The sequence below is a fragment of the Temnothorax longispinosus genome, chromosome 8, assembly GCF_030848805.1.
Source record: "Temnothorax longispinosus isolate EJ_2023e chromosome 8, Tlon_JGU_v1, whole genome shotgun sequence".
In the NCBI taxonomy this organism is placed as follows: domain Eukaryota; kingdom Metazoa; phylum Arthropoda; class Insecta; order Hymenoptera; family Formicidae; genus Temnothorax; species Temnothorax longispinosus.
The window spans coordinates 1,681,320-1,704,009 of record NC_092365.1 but is presented as its reverse complement, the minus strand read 5'-3'; the positions used below and the strand labels follow the sequence as shown (position 1 = coordinate 1,704,009).

Here is a 22,690-nt window from a genome sequence, read left to right as displayed (position 1 = left end):
AAACGAGTTTTCTGTTCTTTTTATTTCACGAGCTGAAATTGCCTCGAATCTTTGGCAATCGAAAAAAATGACGTTATTACTATTCGAGATGCTGAATTATGACCGAATTATAATGATGAAATATAAATTATAATAAAAATTTTATAATGATAAAATTATAGTTTTCTCGTGCGACAATAGAGAGAAAATTGACAAGATGACTGAGAAAAAATTGCTAGATTCCGAGTACGAGTGGATTGTTCGAACCTGTACAAATGCTTTTAACATATATCTGACAATGATGCATTTTATATTTTATGACAATACGTTAAACTTGCATCCGGAAAATTCTGGTAAGTCAGTATAACTGAACGCGATCGCGAAATTCGGTAATACGAGCCTTTTGTAAAATTTCAGAAATCTCGTTCCTGTCGTACACGCTATTCATGACGGCGTTGGATCTTTTCGCGTACTGCATCTATCAGTAAAATCTGCACAGATCATAAGCGAAAGGGGAAAGTCTTGGGATTAAAAACGCGTGCGACACGATCGCACGATGCGAAAGAAGAGGGTAAAAATCGTATAGCTTTTGTAAAAAATATTCAAAACTTATATTTTAAGTCGTCTTAGTGAAAATTCTCAATGCGGAATTGTACAAGACGTTCTTTTTAACCGTATTCTAAGTATCATAGGGATAAAATAGGGGCAGGGGGTGGGTAAGGTATACGGTATATAATACACTAGTCATCTTTATGCGTTTCAAAAATATTCTAGTCGTCTCTCTCGCATTCTCGCGCACTCTCGCTGTCTCCGGACACCTCTTTCTCTTTCTATCTTTCACGCGTCCTCTCGCACTCGCTTCCTCTCCGCACTATCTAACGTGTCTACTATTCAGTCAAGCCACATACAAAGCCACACAAATTTGCAAGTCGAGAAAGCAACGGATGCTCGCACGTGTACCTTCTTGAGCTAATGATAATTCTCTCTCTAGTGATAATCGCACTCCCTCCTCCAACACTACGAAGCGTTGAAGGTACATTTTATTGTGATGTACGACAAAAAAAATATCCGACGCGATAATGTACATACAATGGAAGTATCGTGACTTTTTGCTCCAACAAAATAACACGCGTATCCGATATCCGCAGTTTCACATACTAATTTCACTCTGCAATCCGTTTATAACTATAATTAGCTATGACGAATCGTGCAATCCGTTATAATTATAATGACCTGTGACAAATCGTATTCATGGAAGGCAGTAATGCAATTTCGATAAATTAATATGTATATCAAATTAATTATTCTCATTTTTCATTTGCGTACATACATTACGATAATGATGACAACCGAAACACAAGGAGGAACAGTACACAAGACATCTTTTTCTCGCTCTGTGACATAGGATGGTCAAGAAAAAAAAATATATAAGAAAATATAAAGCAAAGGTTACTGACATCAATAGTCTATTCGTCCCACATTGTGACGTTATTTATAAAAAAAAAAGAAAGCATTTAATGCTTGCGTTTATGATTAAAACAAAATATCACACGTATGTAACCGAAAGTATTAAATACCGAATAAGGGGCAAAATCACAATAAAAAAATCACAGGCGACTCGTCAAATAAATGCAAATAAAATTCTTATAGAACACCCAATCTACGGAGTAGACCACCCCAATTCACGGAGCGATTGGACGCTGCTCACTTATTTACAAATACTTATTAAGATATGCATACACCGAACAAATGAATGAAGAGCGAATTTTCGTTATTAAAGCTCTAGAAATGTATCTGCACAGTAAATATAAACAAAATTTAATTTACGTTTATCTCGACAAAGTTGGTATAGAAAGAAAATTCAATTTTGCGTTCGTCATTCGCTTGTTCACTCGTGTATCCACATCTTTTGAGTACCCTAGAATTTCATAATTTATATACTTATTCTGTACACATACGACCGAAACTACCACTAGTGAATTTATAATGTATGTACATAATTTGGCGGATTCTGTTTGAAAATATTTAGAAATCCTTATACGACATACACAGTATGATCGCTATAAACCTATATTCGCCAGCTGCATTGCCTTTTATTTCACCAATAGTGGCGTCATATAAGTGGAAGAAGTTTTTCCATCAGCCTTCGCTCGATTGTTCATATGAAACAAAACGTAAATTATATAAATATCGAGAGTCCCGCCTATTATCTCTCGTAAATAATAGCTGATCGTCACTACCGTTCCCAAGAAAAGCAAAGTTTCAAAACGGACGATAACGTACGTCGTTTCTACCATTGTGCTTCTTCCTTAGACCTCATTTTATCCTCCTTCTTGAGATACAATCGTTGATAATCCTCCTGATAAGTAACATACTGCGCGTTCGATTTACCAGGCTTTTGTATGGTACCACCGACCGGCGAATTATTAGGGGAGAATTTCATCTCTTGTAATTCCTGCAACTCCTTCAACGACCTCATTACCATCTGGACATCCTTTTCCTGTTCTGTTGGTTGTACCGTGTTTCCTAAAGTATCATCCGCAATGAAGCCGTCTTTCCGTTTATCAGTTAATCCTCGCGGCGAAGAATCATCATTGATGATCTGACTGAGAAAATTAGTCGCAGCAATTGTTTCCTCGTTTTGCCTTTGTTCCTGTTCCTCCTTCGAAAGGGTCGTTTGCTGTGGCATAGGCACTACGTCTTGGTTAGGCCCTATCTGTTGCTCAATCATCTTGTGATCTTTCTTTCTTTTCTTTTGATCGTGCGACGATTTAAGCTTGACTTCCACACACCGCTCTCGTTTCTTCTCCTTTTTGTCAGCTTTGTTTACCATTGCGTCGACATCTTTGTCATCCAATTTCTTTTCGCATTTAACGTCTGTATTCTCCTGCAAGTACCTGTGTTTCAAGGCCTGTGCTGAATAGGAAGTATCTTGTCTATATACGGAATGATGTCCAGCTTGGGAAATTTCGTTCGTTTTAGAATGGCTCACAGGTTCCGGACATGCTGTGATAGAAACTCTATCCTCTATCGCTTCATTTATCTTTGCCGTTAATTTGTCATAATCAACACGTGTTATGGATAAAGAACTGTTCGTTAAATCCATGAAATTAAATTTCTCAACGTGACTCTTAGCTGGCTTTTGAGCCATCAGTTGTGATGTAGGTACTACAGAGATTTTACCAACTGTAAAATTATTAATGGAGACTGCGGCGCATTCCTGCTGCTGGCCCGCACTATTCTCGGTATGCTTGTCTTTATATTTATTACTATGTTGCTTCTTATCGGTATTGATGTCATTAGACTTCGCTGTCGCTTGACTTGGAAAATTCGTCGAATTTTCGGTAATAATCTGAACTTTAGATACATTCGTGTTTGTCTTCTCATTTTCTTGAGACGGAAGATTATTCGTATTTGTCGTCTCGTTCTTCACAACAATATTACTAACTTGAGTATTAGCAGAAGTGGTAACGTTGTTTGCAGTGACCATTTCTTTTGGTTTCTTCATCTTCTTCTTAATGCTAAAAATCATAATAATCCATTAATATAAAGCAGTACGTGAATACCGACATCAAAGAAATGTGTAAATATAAGATAGGAAGGAGGCAAGCCGTATATAGTAAGAAACAAAAGTGTAAAGTTAATTATCTGTGTGCATTTAATAGTAATAATAAAGAAAGAATGTATGCTAACTAAAATAATTGAAGCCATTTTTGCATGTACAAAAAACTAAAAAAGCATTCGGAAAACAAATTAACATTGACATTAAACATTTGCGTACAAGTTAATATTATAATCTCATAATCTTGTTATATCTATAAATGCGTTAAATTGAGTATCACTTTCGTAGAATATGACTTTTTTTCTAGGAATCCGTTAATGTTTCGAGCGAAGAAGTAGAAATCAGTATTAATCCATTACACCTTCCTAAAACATACAATAATCAAGCGATGAAGCGACGAAGCGATCAATTAACTTTCTGACATAGTCATGTGACGACAACAGGTCAGATTTCTTGACCACAATTCGCAAAGAAATTAAATCAATCTTCAAGGATCTTGATCCTAACTTTCAGACACGCACTCCTTTCATTTTAGTGAAAATAGAAAAAACCATAATAGGGAACGAATTTCATGCACGAAGCAAAGCACAAAATAGCGAAAGTTTTCTTGTAACGCTTGTAGACAGGGTCAACAAAAAAATATAATGTAATATATTAACAGCATAATATAGTACTTACACAGGTTCAACGGGACTAGCATATTTCAGCAAAGTTTGCAATCGTACGCATCCAGGTGGCCACAATGGTAAGACACTCGTATCCATGAAAGTAGCAACAAACGATTCCATACTCTCCTTTCTTGTTCTGAGAATTTTGAAATAATGTCTCCTGGCGTTTGCAATTTCAAGAACGAGTTTCCTAAAATTGAGATTTACATATATATGTGTGAATGCAAATTCAAGTTGCACATGAATGACATAGCTTTGATTAATAACGCACTTTGATTCGTCAGTCCATGGAAATCGTTTTCGTGGTATTTTCGGCTTTTCTGTGTTTTTCGACGAACCATCAGCTTCATCGCTGCTCTCTTCGTCTGCAGGAAATCCCTCGAAACCCCTGAAATCGATCAGTCAATTACGTTCGGATAAAGATAATATTACGAAGATTCATGATTCGCGATGACAAAGAATGATGATCAGCATTTGTTGCGACAGAATTCCGTGATCTTAATCTCTCCTTTAATAATACTGGTACATAGTCAAATCGCCTAGTCATCGAATTGTGTCCCAGATCAAATGCGTAGTTTTCTTGTTTGACACAAAAGATGATTCTAGTGATAAACTAAACACTGATACTGATGATAAAAAGCCCCGCATCTTCCTCTGCTTTTTCAATAATAGATGAAGAATAATGACTACGTTAAATAATAGAATGTTTTTTCTTCTATACGCAAACATAATTGATTGTATGAATGTTGGTAATAATTGAAAAAGCAAAAGCATGTAAGCATGAATAGATTAGAAGGAAAAGATTGAAGGCAGTAGAAAAAGAGAGGAAAGAGAAAGAGCAGTCGAAGAGGCGAGAATAGAAAGGGGTTCCTCTTACGAGGGGCGCCTTACCAACAGTACCGATATATCTCCCAGTATAATTGAGGACTGAGAAATAAAAAATTACAATAAGTTTATATTCAAAAAATTATAAACTGTAGTTTTACATGTATTATCGCGTTCTCTGGCAAACTGGATTCTTTTTTATTCAACTATGTTTAATATTATAAAAAATTAACAATTTATTATTAAATAGAATTAAAGCATAATCTCTATTATTAAAGAGCAGAAGTGGAGTGTCGCAAAAATCAAGACTAAAAGCTGCGACATATCAAACCACTGATACATACGATATGTAATAAAGTTACTCACTTTTCATCGGTAACTTTCTGACATTCCTTCATATATTTGTCCATAACTGATGGCATAACATTATCGATGAGCGCCTTTAATCTGTAAAGTGTTAACAAACTTTGTCAAACCCAGAACTTTCAAAGATCAAAAGAGATAATTTATATATTATAAATAAATATATTAAAAAATTAGTTTCTTATATATATATATATATATATATATATATATATATATATATATATATATATATATATATACACACACACACACACACACACGCACACACAATTGCTAAAACCACTATCTTACTTTTGCATCGGTTCGTTCACTCTGTGTTCGGCGTCTTTCAAATAAAGTTTCTTAGCCCTGCTGAGAAGAGTAATTTTACTACAAGGTAAAAACCGTACTAGATGTCCGTAGGTTTGTAATCTTATGCTAGGCGAATTCAACATCCGCAGTTTCTTCTCTAAACTGTAATAAAAGTAACAGATCTTAGAGAATAATTTTCACGGTTTGTATAAATTTGTATAATTTACAATTTAAGGAATTTATGACTCAAACTTACGTAAAGAGCACTTCGTTAACTGCGCTATTGAAGAACTTGCTTTTGCCGTCTTTGCTATTTTCCGCTTGAATCTTTAATTTATTCACTATCTCTTTTATATCCTCGGGTAGATTCTCGGGCAAAGACGCTTCTTTATTCTCCATTTCCTCCCCGTCGGATTCAACGTAAAGGCAAGCACGAGATTTCCCCGAATCTGTTGTATCGCGACTCGACTCATCTTCGATTCCTCGAGCTGCATTGACAACGCTTTCTATCGCATCGGCGATGTTGTCTTTAGCACCTAATCTCTTTAGATCTATCTTCTTCGCGTCATACCCATTACTATTGGACGATTTCTTCTCGAACTTTTTGATATCGAACTTTTTCTCACTTATTTTATTTTTCTCCGGTTTATCAGACTTTTTCTTCTCCTCTTGATCTTCCGAGGCTAAAATTGCAAGATTATTCCACAAATAACGCGTAAATCGAAATTATAAATATTTTTAACGACTTAACAACGATGTAGAAAGTGGGAGATATTACCTGTACCTCCCTCAGCATCTGTCGTCTCATTCTTTTCCTTCCGTCTCAAAAGATCCAGATCCTGTTGAGAATTTTGTTGTTGTGCGTCCTGCGTCTGATGATTTTGCTGCTTTTTTCTCTTTTTGCTCTCATGATTAACTTTCTTCTCGCTATTTTCTTCGATTTTCCGTCTCTGTCGATAGACATTAAATTACAGAGTACCATACGGAGATGAAACAAACAATATCGTACATTTAAAAAATCAATTACTTTTCGTGGGTTATCACCAGTAATATCCTCCGTCTCATCGTCATCCGAGGAGCTAATAGTACGTTTATCTACTCTTTTAGGACTATCTACATCTTCGGTATCCTCTTCGCTACTCTCACTACTCTCCTCGTCGTCGCTATTGTTATTATTATTATTGTTATGGACTAACGAACGTCTATCGGCTGCTCTGAACTCAAGAGCTCCGCAATTAATATAGAAGCCCCCGTGCGCCGTGGTCATCTCTTCGGGTACAATTTCATCATACTGTTGACAAAATATTGGGATTACATAAAAAAATCTTCGAGAATATTCTTCCAAAAAAGAGAAACTTGACGTACAGCATCAGTATTATCGATGAAGGAGTCGTTTTCATCATATCCTGCGCCCAAATCCACGTACTCATCATATTTGTGCCTTTTCTTTCCCATTGTAGATGTTCCCTAAGGCAACGGGAAATAATTAAATGTTGGTCAATGTCATATCAAAGATCAGCTTTAACATCAACGTACATATTTCGCCTCGAATCGTCTCGCCATGTCTTTAAGCTTATCCTCGTCATCGTCATCGTCGAACGGGTCCAGTCCATTGGTCGCATTCTCATCTCCCCTCTTCTGTTCTTTCCTTCGTTTTTTCTGCAAAGTAAATAGATTAATTTGCAATCACTCGATCGAATATGCATCGAAACGTCCTTTGTTCGCGCGAATCGACCTAATAATCCACAATCAAATCGCTCTCTATTTCGCTTCGCTCTATGTACCACTTTCACTAATTTATAAAAAATTTAGATCGATCGGAGAGAATAGACCATACCCGTACATACGCTTTCGAATCCGGTTTAAATGTATCGTCGATAATGATCAGAGGTGTTTCGCAATTGGCAGAGGCTTTTTTACAATATATTCATCAAATTCATTAGTGAAACTCTATTCCAGCAATATCCTTTTTCACGTGTAGAATACGGAACGCATAATTTTATCACGTCATCCGAATATATCTACATTATTTGTCAAATTGCTAAAGCCTATTTAACGACTCAACCATGAGTCACTATAATGTCTCTACATACAATAGATAGCAATTTTTTAAATTAAAAAGACCAGCAAAAAATCCGTAGTTTTTTACATTATTGTTCGTCGAAAATTACAATTTTCGTTTTGTTTCTTTTCTGAGACAGGTTTTCGCAGGATTATTATCACATTCTCAGCAGCGAAGAGGATTAAAGGAGATAAAAGTCGAAGAATATATAGAAGCGGCGTGTGGGAACTGGTGGGAACTCTGGAATAGATGAATCGACTCTGAAAGGGTGCTGAACGTGATCCACCGATATCAGGAGCGCATAAAGCGGCCAGAGCGTCGTCCTCGCGATTTCGCACTCTTTCCTTCGCGTCGCGTCGCGAATCACCTCCTCCAGTCTCCTGTTCCCCTATCGAAGGGACGCCGAATCGAGCGATTGATCCTGCCTGCGACGCGGTTATTGACGATCGACGATCGGTCGCTCTCTTTTTTTTCCCTACACAAACGCCTCTCGAACGAATCATAGCCTTGTTAATCGTTCAATTAGCTACTCAATTAATCAGCGAGATATAACGCGCGAATCTGCACGGTATCGCTTTTTCTCACGTTGCTCCACCGCTCTCGCGGTTATTATCGGAATTCTTAATAAAAATATATATATAAGCCAGTAACGCGAAACGAGATTTTATCGCTTGATGAATTAAAACCATTCGAAGTAAAATAGAATGAGAGAGAAGAGCGCGAGCGCAATAGCCATATAGTCGAAATAGCGAAATAATACGAAAAAAGAAGTTAAAAACATAAAAAAACTTATCAAACGTAAGCATATTAGACGAGGAGAGAATAGAATAATGTTTCTAATTCCGCATTTAATCGCTCGTTAAACCACGTTGAATAATCCCGTGGACGGTAGATCTATCTTGCGTTGCAAATTTTCAAAGTGTGCGTCCCCCTCCTCCCTTGCTACTTCGAAATTTGATTCGCCGGCGAAATCGTGCCACGTTTTCGAAACACGTGCGCGACCAAAACAAAGCTGCAAATTGTACGCAGCAGCGCGGCCATGGATGGAAATAAAGCGGTGCGGGGGGCCGCAGAAGAGCGGCGATCTAAACGAAGAGGGAAGAAGCGGGCATTTCGTGAACATTTCGCAGAGACGATTTATCGCTCTCTGGCCTCCTGTCCCGTCGAACCGCGAAGCATGATTGCAAGTGGCGCGACGACGAACGGCGTGATACTCGCGCACGAGTAACCACCTGAAAATAAAACATTTTATGTAACGATACGGATATCGGGGCACTCGATACCGTCCGATAATACCCGTAAAACCCGATTTATTTACGTGAGATAGAAAAAAAAGATGGATCTCGGATCCCAGCGTCGCGTTTTTCCATCGAAAAACTGGCCTGGCCGCCAATTACTCGCCGATCATCGGGGAGGAAAGAGACAGATCAGATTAGATTAGATTGAGAGTTTATATTTATTTAAATGATTATCCACTCGTATATCGCGGGGAAGGGGGAAGGAATGGGAGGCGCGAGCGCGCGTGACACGCGTCTCGAGCGGGGGCATTCGATAGCGCGATACGTGTCGGCGGTCACGAATCTCTCTCCTCCGGTGCATCGATCTACAATTCAGAAAGGAGAGCCCGCAGCACACGCTCTCTCGCGCGCGCGTGAAATAAGAGACCTCCGTGCGCGACACACACGTTCGCGCCGTGTGTGGTGTGTGTCGCGCGCTATTTCTCTCTCTCTTTCTCTCTCTCCTCCCTCTCGCTCCCTCTTGCCGGCCGCGTTTTCCGCGTATCCTTCTCCCAGTTCTCCGGTTCTCCCCCATATGCATTGAGACCCGCCGGACGAAGTACGTGGCTTGCGAAACAGACGCTGCACACACGAATAAGGCATCGCCGCCGCCGTATGTGCGTCTCTTTCCCTTCTTCGAGGGGACTGGGAGAGAGAGAGGGAGAGCGAGAGAGAAAAGGATGAAATGCCGGACGGTCGCGCAATGGCAACTCTCGTACAGACGTTTTACGAGGCAGCAGGAGGGACGCGCATGAAGGACGCGTCGTCTCTCCCAAGAGAAAAAGAGAACGACGCGCGTCTTGGAAGCGCGAAGCGCGAATTTGCCCTGCCTGGCGGCGCGGCGCGGCGTCCGCTTCGTGACAGCGTGCCGATGACGTTGACAACGCGCGGCGTGGATCCCGACGCGGCCGAAAGACCGCGAATCGATCAAGGAACCGTTCTCGCCCGTCTCGTTTCCGCCGCCGTCGTCGTTCGCCGATCCTTATACGCGGACGGAATTCCGGCACGCGCGCGCGCGCGCGTGCGGCGTCGACGTCCAGCCAGCCGCGTGACTGAATCGCGCGGCCACCTCGCCGAGGATTCCCTCGCGTCTCCTCGACGCCGACGTCGACACGTCCCGTCGATGGACACCCACGTTCCGTCTTGTCTAATTCTCTATACCGGATGCCCCCTACCCCTCGCGCTCATGCACACGCATACACTCTTTCTCGCTCTCACTCGCTCTCTCTCTCTCCCTCGCTCGCTCGCTCTCATTTTTCCGTATGTTTCGCGTGTGTGACACGACAGCTTGACATACGGCCTTTTGTTTTCCCCTCCCGCCGGGGGAAGGGGGGCGGCGGGAACGGGTTAATCGCGCGTAACGCGTAGGGCTCACCTCCGCCGACTTGAGGAGCTGCGCGTAGTTGATCTCCGGGCATGTCTTCTCGTTGGACTCGGGCAGGGTGAGCGCGAAGCGGAAGGAGGGCGCGAGCTGCTTGCCCATGTTCCCCTTTTTCTCCTTCTTCGTCGCGTGGCCCAGGGGCTCCGGGAACTCCAGGGTCTGCAGGGGCACCCGTTTCGCCTCTGACATTCCTTTTACATTTGCACCGAGCCTAACGCGGATCACGGAAACACTGCGGGCCCTGCGACCTGCGACCGCGGCAACATGATACACACCTCCTCACCTCACCGCTCTCTTTCTCTCTCTCTGTCTCCTCTGCTCTCCTCGCTCGACTCCTCAGTCCTCGATTAAACACCGCGCGGACGCCGCCGCTCACACGTCGCCATCTTCGGCACGACTGTTTTTAGAGTGCGCCACGGACGCGCCGCCGCGACGCCGGCGACGCCTGCGCCTAGCTGGCCTCGCGACAGTCGCGACCCGCGGCCGCCGGCCACTCGCGGGTTGCGGCTACGGCCGCGTTCTCACAATCGCGTCAAGTTGCGTCAATTTTGGACGCGGCCGAATCTGAATATCCGTGCATCGTGAACGCTACCGTCATCGAGCAGCTGATCTGACAGATTGTGACTTTAAATTCGACGTATCGATCAAATTAGACGGCAAATAGTAAATTGTATGTACAATTAATGGGAGAGTAACTTATAAGAAATTTAAGAACAAAAGGGTAAAGAGTTTGTCGTACCGCGGAGGAATTCTCGAAGGCTTTGGACAGTATGCAAAATTATAAGGATCTCTTTTATCAAGATTTTATTAAAATAATTTAATCCTTGCTTAACAAAACAGCAGTCTTAAATACTTATGTTGTCGTCATTGAACACTGCTACAAATCTTAATTGTCATTTAATATTAAAGAGTACTTGTACGTGTTCCTAAATATAATCTACATTTATAAAATATCTCATATGATCTATATAAATATTTCACACAGGAAAGCTTACATACATATAGATGTGACACGCGGAATATACAAGATATCTCACATTCCAGTGCCTGTAATAGTAAAAAAAGTATCAGTCTTCCAAAATACAATATTTCCTAATATTTACACTGTAATTGCATGTATGATCTCACCCTGATAAAACATGCATTACTGAAATCTAAATACATACAATTATCAGCTTCAAAACCTGCTCTAAAATTAGGACGTACTAATTAAAACTACAAACTACCCGGGATTTTTAAAATCGCTTATAAAATATTCGAATATCTAATAAGTTATACATGTTTGATATTTAGTCAGGCGTCCCTGAGTCAAGTTTCAATTGCTAGCTGTGCCAGTTTTCTTTGTTATTTTAATTGCCGAAAATTGCTGACCTAAAAGCTTCATCACATCAGCGTGCTTCAAGTAACTCCTCTCCTTTTTCACCGAATTGTAATTTTGCTTCACGTAAAGCGCGAAACCGGTAGGTTCTCTCTTCGGTGTCGGCACTTGCACGGTACCGGACTTCGTCGTTTTGTTAACCAACAATTCGAACTTTCCATAGCAATAGCCACATCGTTTTTTATCGATATCCAAGGATTTTGAGTGCCTCCCAACACTGCAAAAAATTATGTGTTTTAGAAATATAACAGACGCGATTTTTAAATCGATTTTCATTACAATCAATATTCGGTACCTGTATCCGCATTCTATGCATCTATACGTGAATTTAGTTTTAATTTCGTAACTATGACATCGACGAATTGGCGGCAATTCAGGATACGTCTTCATTGCTTTGTTAGCCCTGTAATATGAAGTAAATTATGTAAAATTGTGACCGGTATAAACAATTGTGGCACTCATTGCGTAGAATTTTCAAGCTATTTTATTCTAAAATTCATTGCTTAATAACACAATTGGGCTATTCGATAATTATAAAATATTGCATCGTACCATCTTGTCCAAAAAACTCCGTGACCATCCGAGATATCATCTATTATCCACGATGCAGCATGGCACATTTCATGAATCAAAGTATCCCTTAGTCTATCTGGCGTATCCACAATCTACAAAAATAATTTCAACTATGATTGGTTATATATTTATACATGTATAATAATAAGAAAAAGGAATAAAGACTACGTACTTTTGTTGCTAACACAATTCTCGAAGATTTAATGATACCCGTAAGACTTTTTACAAATTTTTTGTTGTAACAATATCCAGCAGTCCCTCTCATACGAACGTTCCATTCAATAGGTGTATCTCGAGGTAACTTATTGTCAAATACTTTCTCGTTGTACAGTTCGTATAATTTTTTACACAACTCTTCCTTATTATTTTTGTAATCCAGTCTATATTTCTTTGCGTTTGGATGAGCCTGACTCATTGGAACTGTATTTGACAAAGATGCCAGAAAGGTTTTGCATTCCATAGACTTAGTCATAGTTGATTCAAATTTAGGTGCTTTGGATAATATTGGTCTTTTAGTAACTTCTGAAAATTATACATTATATCATTGAATGCAGGCTCCATTAGTAATATTCCAATTTATTTTTATTTAAACAAACTTTATCATGCGTTTCTTACCTTTATTACGGACGTATTTTGGTGGTACATAATCTCCAGGTTCAAATTCGCTCGTGCTAGAACTTTCGTCGTCGCTAAATGATAATTTTCGTCCTTGCAAATTCTTAGGCTCACTGCTAGATTGATCATCTTCATCGTCAGAATCCGTATCACACAGTGTCTGAAGACTATATGAAACATTTAATTAAATTCAGTACTCCATTGAAATAAATAACAATTTTATAGTACCGTTTAATTGATGCTGGCACTGGCACGGATTTGGTTGAATGACTTGTAACAGTTGTAGCATTTGTTAATGCAGTGTGATATACACTTTCACTATCACTCCCTGATAATGATTTATCGTCGATAAAACTATCTATTTTATTTTGTTTTCCTTGGATGTTCCTTCTTTGATTTGGTTTAATATTGTTTCCAACTAAAACAAAATTCGTGCTTTTAAAGGAAATTGTATTAACACAAATCAAACTTCAATAAAATATGAGAAAATTCTTTACCTTGGTCAGACTTATTTGACTCCAAATCTACCGCACGATATTGATTCGTTGATACAGGTTTCCTGTAATAAAATATAATTTATTAGACATGTTTTTATTAAAATGTAAAATAATACAACAAAAATATATATATATATATAAATTACCGTTCCGTTTGGACCGTCCTATTCACTGTTTGAGCAGACGTCTTCCGTGGTTCAGTTGTTGGAAGTAATACATTAGCTTTATCTCTCCATGCTGTACCATACAGTTTATCCAAAATACCCGCGCAGTCCACTTCATCCTTAGTTTTAAATGTATTTGTTTGTACTTTTGGTAAAAGCTTCGGTTGATTATCTGGTGTACAGAATTTAGAATTATTCTTGGATTTTTTAAAATATTCATCCAGCGTAGTTCGACCCGTGAAGAATGAATTAACCGCTCTGTCAGAGTTTACAATTGTCTTTCGCTTCTCGTAAGTTCGTATTTTATTGATTCTCTCTCTGTTATTCGGAGTCTCATAGTTCTGTTCCAATCTTTCCAGGCTGCTGTTACCAGAGTTACTGTTTCTATTACTTGGGGGTACAGTATTCAAAGAGCTATCGCTCTGAGAATCAGATGCATCTGTCTTCAGAAGCCATTCCAAGACCTGCTCCTTTCTCTTTTCAGACAGAGGTCTGTAAGAATCCGTTACCCTCGATACGTCCGTGTGCGGCTTGGGCGATTCAAACAAACCCACTTGTAAATTATCTTTCTTAATACTGCTGTCGATAACGTCAGGGCTATCGCTAGGAGGCTGTATTTTTTTATTATAACTGGGTGATATAGCTGGATGCATTATATCTTCATCTATATCTGTGCTCTCATTAATTACTACCTTATCTTCTTTCTTCTCTCTGGGAGAATCATATACAACTTGCGTATACTTAATATTCTTCAAAATTTTGTGAGTGTCTTTCTTTGTAAGTCTGACTTTTCCTGTACCATCTTGCTTCGGAGTATTGAAAGTTGGATGTTTACCGAGAACATTAGGACTGTCACTGTACGTGGCACCACTTGATTTAATTCTTCCATTCGTCTTTTCTGTATTGTATTTTTCTCTTAGTTTCAAATTTTTCTCTTGCTCTGTAATCAACATAGGACTTCTATCATTAATGTATCTTTTAGATTTATCTACCTGATCTCTGTAATATTTTATTATATTGCTGTTGATAGCAGTTTTATCATTGGTCGAGGCACTGTCAGAAGTTAATAAGGTATCGTTAGAAGTTAACGACGCCTCAGTAGGTGTCTCATTAAGCACAACAGTTCTACTTATAGGTTTCTTCTTTGAAAATTTATTATCAGATCGCTTCCACGATGAATCAGACTCCCTTTCCTTCTCGCTTTCCGAAGAAGAAGAAATCTCCAAGAAATGTAGCTTCTGGTATTCCTTATTTCTAACATTAAGAACATTAGAAGTTGAATCGTATCTGCATCTCGGCATACGCATTTTGGCAGTGGGCACGGGGGATGAGCTGCAACTGGAGTCACTAATTACAATAATGTCGTCTTCCGTCGTCCCGTTTGTGACAAAACGTTGCGGTGAAGAGTCTTCGATACTGGAACCCGCGGAGAATCGCAAATTAAAGTTTTGCGAATCGCACACCGAGTCCGTCGCGTACCAATTAGACGTCATTGTCACAATCTCTTTTAATTTTCTTATTTCACTCTAACGTCTCTTTTGCTACCTCGCCACGAATGCGGTCCGATTTGGAGGTCTCGAAATTTTCCACGGCTATGGATCTTTAGTAAACAAACGCACAGAGGGAAGGAGGGAAATAAACACAATTATCGAGCACATGGAAGGAAGGATTAAAGGAAAGGTCAATGGGATTTGAGTTGCACATTCACATTTATTATATCGCTCGTGCACGTTCTATGGCACTCCGGTAAAATATTCTCTCGATTTCTGTCAAATAAATGCAACATTATTGTGGAATAGTGACCATAATCACGTTCACGCACGTTCGTGAAATAAACACGTTCAACTTTCAAACCGCCAGCAGTCCGTTAAACGGTAAACCGGAGTTAAACTATTGCTGCCAACTGTATATAAACAGAATCGGTAATCTCTAGGAGGTGTTTTCTGTTCCTGGAGCCCAATTCTGTACACGCTTACCGACAGTCGTCGGTGTCGTTAACGGTGTCGGCGCAGCTTTTATACAAATAATTTTTTATATTTTACGAAACGGATTTTTTATAAAACGAATGTAAAATACATTACTATAAAAAATATGTAGTAATCATATATATTATATTGTAATATTAATAGATAATTATATATTAAATTATTTATTAAACATTTATAACATATGATAAAATATTATAAAATATTTATAACATGTAACGTATTTTACATTGACATGTATTTGCATCATACGTGATTCATGAATGAAATCAGCTGATTCTTCAAGTTTCTCTGATTGGTTGAAACGCGTCATATATGCTCGATCCATGCGAGCGTTCGTTTAGGGCTCATCAGACACAATGAGAAAAATAAAGATAAAGGAATAAGGAAATGTCGCATCTCACTTCAGTACACGTACATTAAAGTGAGATGCAACATGCCTTCTTCCGTATTCATTTATCTTATTCAATGTTTGAAAATTACTCCGCCTGCCGCCATGTTGTATATGCGGCGACTAGCATAAGCAGAGAGAAGCCTCTGGTGATGTCTGCAATTAGTGACGATAATTACAATAATGTAGGCAATTAACGATGTGCGATAAAATTGCCAGCGACTTTAGCAATAACATTAAGAAACTTTCTAAGCTTCGGTAAGTATCTGACGAACTGTGCAAGCTTGAACTCTCAAAAATTGAAGTATTAGGGGCATTAGGGCTCAGACACAATGAGAAAGATAATAAAGGAATAAGGAATAAGGCATGTTGCATCTCACTTTAATGTACGTGTACTGAAATGAGATGCAACATTCCCTTATTCCTTATTTTTCTTATTGTGTCTGAGCCCTTACAAGAATATAATTAGATAAGGGCTCATATATTAATTGAAATTTCAAAGAATTCTAATTAAATCTCCTAAAATCGCGAACCGTGAGACAACCGAAAATAGTTTATCGATTGATATCATTGCTTTTACCATAAGAAGCTAACGGAGCCACTTTAGATTAAATTCGTTGCGCTAGAGGGTGCTACTGTGCTGGTTTCTGTGCTTTCTGGCTTTCTCTCACGGACACGGACTTGACTTTCCCTCCTTGCGCACTGGTATTTTATTTTATTAATTTTATTATTATTATTAATATTATTATACTTTGATACAAATATTTATTTAACCCTCTATAACTCAATTTTTCATGTCTAAAAACACTTGTATAACAAAACTAGCAAACATTAACCTTAAATTTGGATAAAACTAACAATTAATTTATTACAATTTTTAAACTTGTTATTATTAAAAAAACTTGTGGTTTGTAACTTGGAAGTCACAAAGTTATGGTAAGAAAATGAAATAAGACTTAAAACTTACAAATATATAAATGTGTAACTTCAAAGTTACATGGCATTATATACTACGTTTACGCGAGCGTTACTTTCTGTAGTAATTTACGATAATTCACTTGTTTACGCGGAGTAAATTATCGTAAGTTACTACAAAATCCCGTTTACGCGAAAGAAAATCCCGTTTACGCGAAGGAATTATCGTAAGTTACTGCAGAAGTAACGCTCGCGTAAACGTAGTAATAGGACCAGTTTATGAAACTGCATGGGCCATAGAGGGTTAAATTTATTTTCATATATTTTTATGTTTAAGAATGCCATTTTGAATAGAATTATTTATAAAGGGTGCTTTTTTCCACGTATTAGCATTAGTACTGGCGTAATTGTGTATAAATCTTCCAAAATGACCTGCTTCTACTACTAGCTATAGTGCTATATTCTATAAAAATTTTACTGTAAAATATTTTATTTAAAAAAAGAATCTATTTTTTCCCACAGCGATGACTGATTCGTACAGTAATTTGAGCTTAGCAAATTCATGGATAGGGTTGCCACTTAAACTATCGTTTTGACCCAGAAGACAAAAAAACAAGTTAATATGCATCAAGTGTTTTATTAAAAATTGTCAAAGAAAGTCAAAAATATTAGAAGATAAGAAATGACTAAATAATCAAGAAATAAAATAAAATTCTAACAATTAATAAACCAAAAATATATAAATTATACAAATAATGATTAAACGATAATCATTAAACGCTTCTAATTGTTATATTCTTATGAAACAAGAATCTAAAAGAATACTCTAGTCACAAACAACAGTCGCTAAGCGCTCTTGTGAGCTACTTTCTCTACTGAACGCAACCATTAATTGTAAGGTACACATCGAGTTTGGAACGGAATTTATCCCAATTTCATCCTCTTCAGTTTTTTTCCAACGCCATTTACTCAGGAAATTGGCCAAATTTATTTTTAATTTTTTATTAAAAATTAGATGAGGTGGTTTATATTTCACGAAATCCGGAGAAATAATGACCAAACTCGGAACCCAGATATAAGCCATCAAAACCTAGAATTTCTGGGTCAAACCCGGAGAGGTGGCAACCCTTCCCATGGATCCGAGCACAATATACTACCTGCAGACTCATGACATTTACGCCTACGTACGCACGATAATGCAATAAACATTCAGGAAAAATAAGAGCAAAATGCAAATAAGAACAATAAGAAGGATTAGAATAGAAATGATAAAAATATATGTATCAGATATGAATATAAGAATAGCTACAACTAAAGCTCATTTTTCATCTGTATCTTTTAATTAAAAAATGAGGATATTTATGTTTTGACGTAATATTTCAAAGACATCTCATTTCTCATTTCTCAGAATATCATATAATTTCTTCCGCTTCAAAGAGAGTTGCTTTTTGCAGAAATATTAATTCGAGAAGTAACTTCAACTTTCCGTCATAAATAAATAAATATCCTTTAATTCGTTAATATATTATGCTGTATAATTTACTACACTATATATCATATATTTTTAAAAATATATGAAACTTTTTTCGTTGTATTTACGAATTATATGTTTTATAGGTACTTGGAACTGCCATCCCTGCAGCCGATGCAAACTCGCATGATAGTTGTGCTCGGCGAACGTCATTTGTAGAAGCCTATTCAGAACTTTTCTGACCCGATACAGATACCAATGCGCCAGCGATAATTCTAATTCGGAAGCCGCCCGAAATACCCGTCAAACGAGAACGAAACTCAATCAGGATCCCATCTATCGTATTATTCGCACAAAGCAGACCTCAGATTGGATTATCTATTCGCGTTTCCCGCCACACATTATGTACTCTCGCAGTATAATGCTCATGATGTGCGCGTGTAACCGCAACAGGAGATTATAGCGTATCCACGATTAAGCGTATGACCCTGATCCCGCGATATTTTGCGCCGTGCATCCTTGTAACGCGCCGCGCTGAAAATTATCTAGACCACCGAACCACGAAGATTGAATTTCGGCCGGCCCGCGGTAGAAAGAAAATCTGGAATGTCCTATAATTCGAGTAGATTATATTCGCGCCGCGGCCTCGTAAATCAATTTCCAAAAAAGAATTTAAAATCTACGGCGCTTCACCGAAGCGTTTTTCCGCAAAAAACGCGACGGTTTGTACGCGAATCGCGTACATACCACGAGCTTAAAGCGTAATGAACCGCGCGTTGCAACATTGCAACTCTGATATTCGTTAGCCGCCGCTAAGGGCGTTTTCATCAAAGAGCGTGAAAAGGGTAAATCAACGGGCGGTGGTTATCCAATTTCGACGGTCGTATTTCAATGAATAGCCGCGACAGAATGCACCGATCGAGCTCCATTTTAACCGAGTCGCGTCCGTTCTATGCTTAAATTCGAAATTGATCGTATCGCGCCGCGGCACGCGGCAGCATTTGTCGGTTATTAAGCGTAGGTTAATCCTTTTAGCGCGATATTAAATGTAAAAGCCCTGGGAATTACGACAATTAAGTTTAGCTGGGATTGTGTTAATGAAATCCGAGGCAGCTTGCGCGAGCCATACGGAATGAGAGAATGCGCGTCACGCGGTGTGTCGCGCAAGAATGTAGCAGGATATATCGGCGTTGAATTGAAAGGCAACACGGAGCTTTTCTACTGATTTATGACCTCCTTCAGTTCTCTTCTTGCTTGTCTATAAAACTTATAACACAAAGCTCGGCATAATGGAGATAACGAGCCGATGATTACGCGGAGGATATCTGAGAAGTGATTTCTCAGAAAAGGAAACGCAAGTAAAAAGTTTGGAGTGCATTTTCTCTATGCGTACTTTTCGGAGAAAATGTTCGACGCGAAAATAGAGTGCGCATTTACTTGATTAGACATTGCTCGCTAATCAGAGGATATTGATTTTCCAATAATTAACTGCAAGTTTTTAATAACGGTATCAATGCGCTTTGTGATAATTATCTCAAAATTATTTTATTAATCAACAGTAATTTAAAATCATTCCTCTTGAAAACTATGTGACTATATAATTAAAAAATAAATTCTTTCCTTTATTGCGGGAGATTGTCTCTGTATTGTGGCTTGCCGAATTGCACTTTTTTCTTAGAGAGAATTATTTAGATAAGGCTAATCAGCAGAGTGCCGTTAGCGGCAGGAGATTTGCAAAAACCGCATGGTGCGACGAGCGCGAATTAGCTTAGAACGCCGTGATTTTTCGCGATGAATCCGTGAAGGAAGCGCGCCTCCTTTGTGCAAGCCCGGCGAGGAAGGTCGCCCGGCCATTGTTGAAGAGCTGGTCGAGAGCTGAGCCATTCTTGACATTAAACGTGATTTAACGCGGGCGCGGGGTTTCGCGAAAGAAACGGAACGTGGAACGTGCGCGGTGCCGATATAGCCGCGACGCCGTTGATAAAAGCGGCCCGCGTGTCAGAAAACAATGCCAATACGGATAATGACGGCCGCCCACGTGAGCATTGCGGTAAATATGGACAGGACGCGGCGATGGAAACAAAGAAATATTCTCCACAAAAGCCTTTAAAGACACTTGGAAGATTACGGCAACTCGGCCGAAAGTACATAGATCCGTTCTGTACTAAATTTCCGTTTATCGCGCAAATAATAATTTACATGACGTCCCGTGGACCGCCGCGAACTCGCAGTTCCGCCATCAGTTTCGCTTCTCAATCCGTTCCATTAACGTTTTCTTGCAGCCGACCTTGAGTTAACTGTTCGGTTCACCCGGTATAGCTGGACGCTAACGAAGGTAATATCCTCGAGTCTGCCTAAGGAAGTTGATTTCTGTAGAAGTGCGTTAATGACGGTTCGATAACGCTCGATTTCGGCCGGTCGCCATTACTTGCCCGAAATTCTTCATCCCCCGAATTCACCGGTGATATTCGGCTTACAGGGGATCATCGTGCTTAAGAGAATGTTGACAAATCGCGCCGAGCGTTTTTGAGGCAAATAGGATAAAGGACTAACAGGGAGAGAGCGCGCAGGGCGGATCAATTCGAGAAAAAGGCACAGGTACATACATATATTCAACTGTCCCTTTTTTCCGGAATAGCAGAACTAACAATCGATCGGTGATGTACCGGGAACGCCAATTCTAGACGTGTTTGGCAAAATGATCCCGTCCACGTATACCTCTACACGTATTCGCTCGCGAATAAAAATTCTTCCGGCTGATGGATTATTTCTATATGCATAAAGTACATATTGCCCACGTAACAGCTCCGCAAAGTCTTTCAATTTGAATCTCGATTTCACGATTCCTCGTGCTTCGCATCTCTTGCGTATAAACGAAAAACCGCGGACTCCGTTCGGTCGAATTTAATCAATAATTGCACGTACCAATACATCGTCGTAACCGTCGAGTTTATTATCCGTTTGAAAATCAAATGCGGGATCACGTGGCAATACAAATAAATCAAATTCGTTCTAATGCTCTTCGTTTTCCCACAGGAATACCACCGGCGATACACTATCTGAACGATGCCGTTTTTCTGTATCATGTCAGATTCATGAGGGTATCAATTCCCCGATAACATCTACAAAAACATCGACCCGGCCAACCTGTAACTCGTGTAAACCCATCGGATATCTCGGACTAGAGGGGGAGACGGAGAGAAAAAAATAGAGAGGGAGTGAAAATAGGGAACGTCGGAGTGGCTGGCGTCGCATCAGGCGCGAAAATCTGCGAGGTTTACCAGCAACTAGTGGCGTCGAAACTCCGAACCTCCGAACCCCCGAGAGAGCTCCTGCGCCCCTTCGTCATCGAACAGAGACGGAGATAAAGATATAGAAAGGTAGATGGAGAAAGAGAGATGGAGAAAGGGGGAGAGAGATAGAAGATCTCGTTCCTCCATTTTCCACGAGAGAATCCTCCCTCTCGCGTCTCGCTACCGCCACCCTCTCTCTCTCCATCGCTCCCTCTTCCTCCCCCTTCCATATCTCGCACGCCGCGTTCCTCTCGCGCGCTCGCGCGTTCTTCGGCCTCTGGAGCGAGTCGCAGCATCCGTTGGACCGTTCCGGACTTCAGTCCACGTCGAGAACGCGCCACTGTCGGGACCTCTAGGAGTGACAAACACCCGGAAGCTCGCGGCCAACGTCGCGTGCACGGCACTATCGTCATTCTGTGTCGAAGTCCATCAGCAATTCATCGTCCAAAACTATGACACCGTGATTTCTCCGACAACGAATATCCGAGGATAAAGAAAAAGAGCGGGAGAGAATTGTTCGTAAAAGTTTCATCATTGCGCATCACGCGTATCAGCGTGCCGAATCTTACAATTATCCGAGAGCGACGCGCAATTTCTTTGGCGTGCCGGTGCCGGTTAATCCGTCATTAGTACAAATAACCGATTAACGCTGATACCAGCCTCGCTTTGTTTGGTACCGCGAGAATACACGCAGGTGCGTCATCCAGAGAGGTCGGTAAAGTTTCCGCTGGACACAAAGGTCGGTGGATTAGCCGGCTTAAAACTCAGCGAGTTTCTGGAAACGGTGTTCTCCATCCAAGAACGAGACGTACGGGACGAAGCCGCTGGATGCCCTAAGGGGAATCGCCCCCGGGCCAGCCGGTCGCCGGTTCTGATGCCGACACGTGCCAAGCGCGATCGTTGAGGGTGCGGCGGTGCACAGGAGAAGAGCAGAGCCACGAGGGCCCGCGGGAAGAGCTGAAGAAGAGGGATCTCGGGCCGGGCGACTGCCGGGAGT

The 22,690-nt window shown here is 40.1% G+C and overlaps 2 protein-coding genes and 1 long non-coding RNA gene across 6 annotated transcripts; 1 reads left to right on the top strand and 2 right to left on the bottom strand.

Moving 5' to 3' along the window:
- Positions 1-1,255: 1,255 nt before the first annotated feature.
- On the bottom strand, positions 1,256-10,807 carry Yem (yemanuclein). 3 transcript variants are annotated; one of them, XM_071785738.1, is made up of 12 exons: positions 10,687-10,807; positions 7,228-7,350; positions 7,057-7,158; positions 6,719-6,982; positions 6,470-6,641; positions 5,948-6,374; positions 5,692-5,853; positions 5,401-5,481; positions 5,101-5,136; positions 4,481-4,597; positions 4,220-4,399; positions 1,256-3,500 (listed from the first exon to the last, which is right to left on the bottom strand). In XM_071785738.1, exons 2-12 carry the CDS (start codon positions 7,252-7,254, stop codon positions 2,270-2,272), a joined length of 2,799 nt encoding a protein of 932 aa, XP_071641839.1. In that variant the 5' UTR covers positions 7,255-7,350; positions 10,687-10,807; the 3' UTR covers positions 1,256-2,269. The 3 variants fall into 3 exon arrangements, with proteins under 3 accessions (XP_071641839.1, XP_071641837.1, XP_071641838.1); XM_071785736.1 differs by having other exon boundaries at positions 10,406-10,794; XM_071785737.1 differs by lacking the exon at positions 5,101-5,136 and having other exon boundaries at positions 10,406-10,794.
- On the bottom strand, positions 10,687-15,565 carry LOC139817542 (uncharacterized). 2 transcript variants are annotated; one of them, XM_071785740.1, is made up of 9 exons: positions 13,621-15,565; positions 13,475-13,536; positions 13,206-13,395; positions 12,978-13,144; positions 12,535-12,884; positions 12,342-12,454; positions 12,085-12,192; positions 11,783-12,006; positions 10,687-11,458 (listed from the first exon to the last, which is right to left on the bottom strand). In XM_071785740.1, the coding sequence occupies exons 1-9, from the start codon at positions 15,129-15,131 to the stop codon at positions 11,445-11,447; spliced, it is 2,739 nt and encodes a 912-aa protein (XP_071641841.1). In that variant the 5' UTR covers positions 15,132-15,565; the 3' UTR covers positions 10,687-11,444. The 2 variants fall into 2 exon arrangements, with proteins under 2 accessions (XP_071641841.1, XP_071641840.1); XM_071785739.1 differs by having other exon boundaries at positions 10,687-12,006; positions 13,621-15,555.
- A 1,109-nt stretch (positions 15,566-16,674) lies between these two features.
- Positions 16,675-22,686, top strand: LOC139817095 (uncharacterized). Its single transcript, XR_011733136.1, has 4 exons — positions 16,675-16,719; positions 18,547-20,735; positions 20,880-20,998; positions 21,437-22,686. It is a non-coding gene; the product is annotated as an uncharacterized lncRNA (long non-coding RNA).
- The last annotated feature ends 4 nt before the right edge of the window (positions 22,687-22,690 follow it).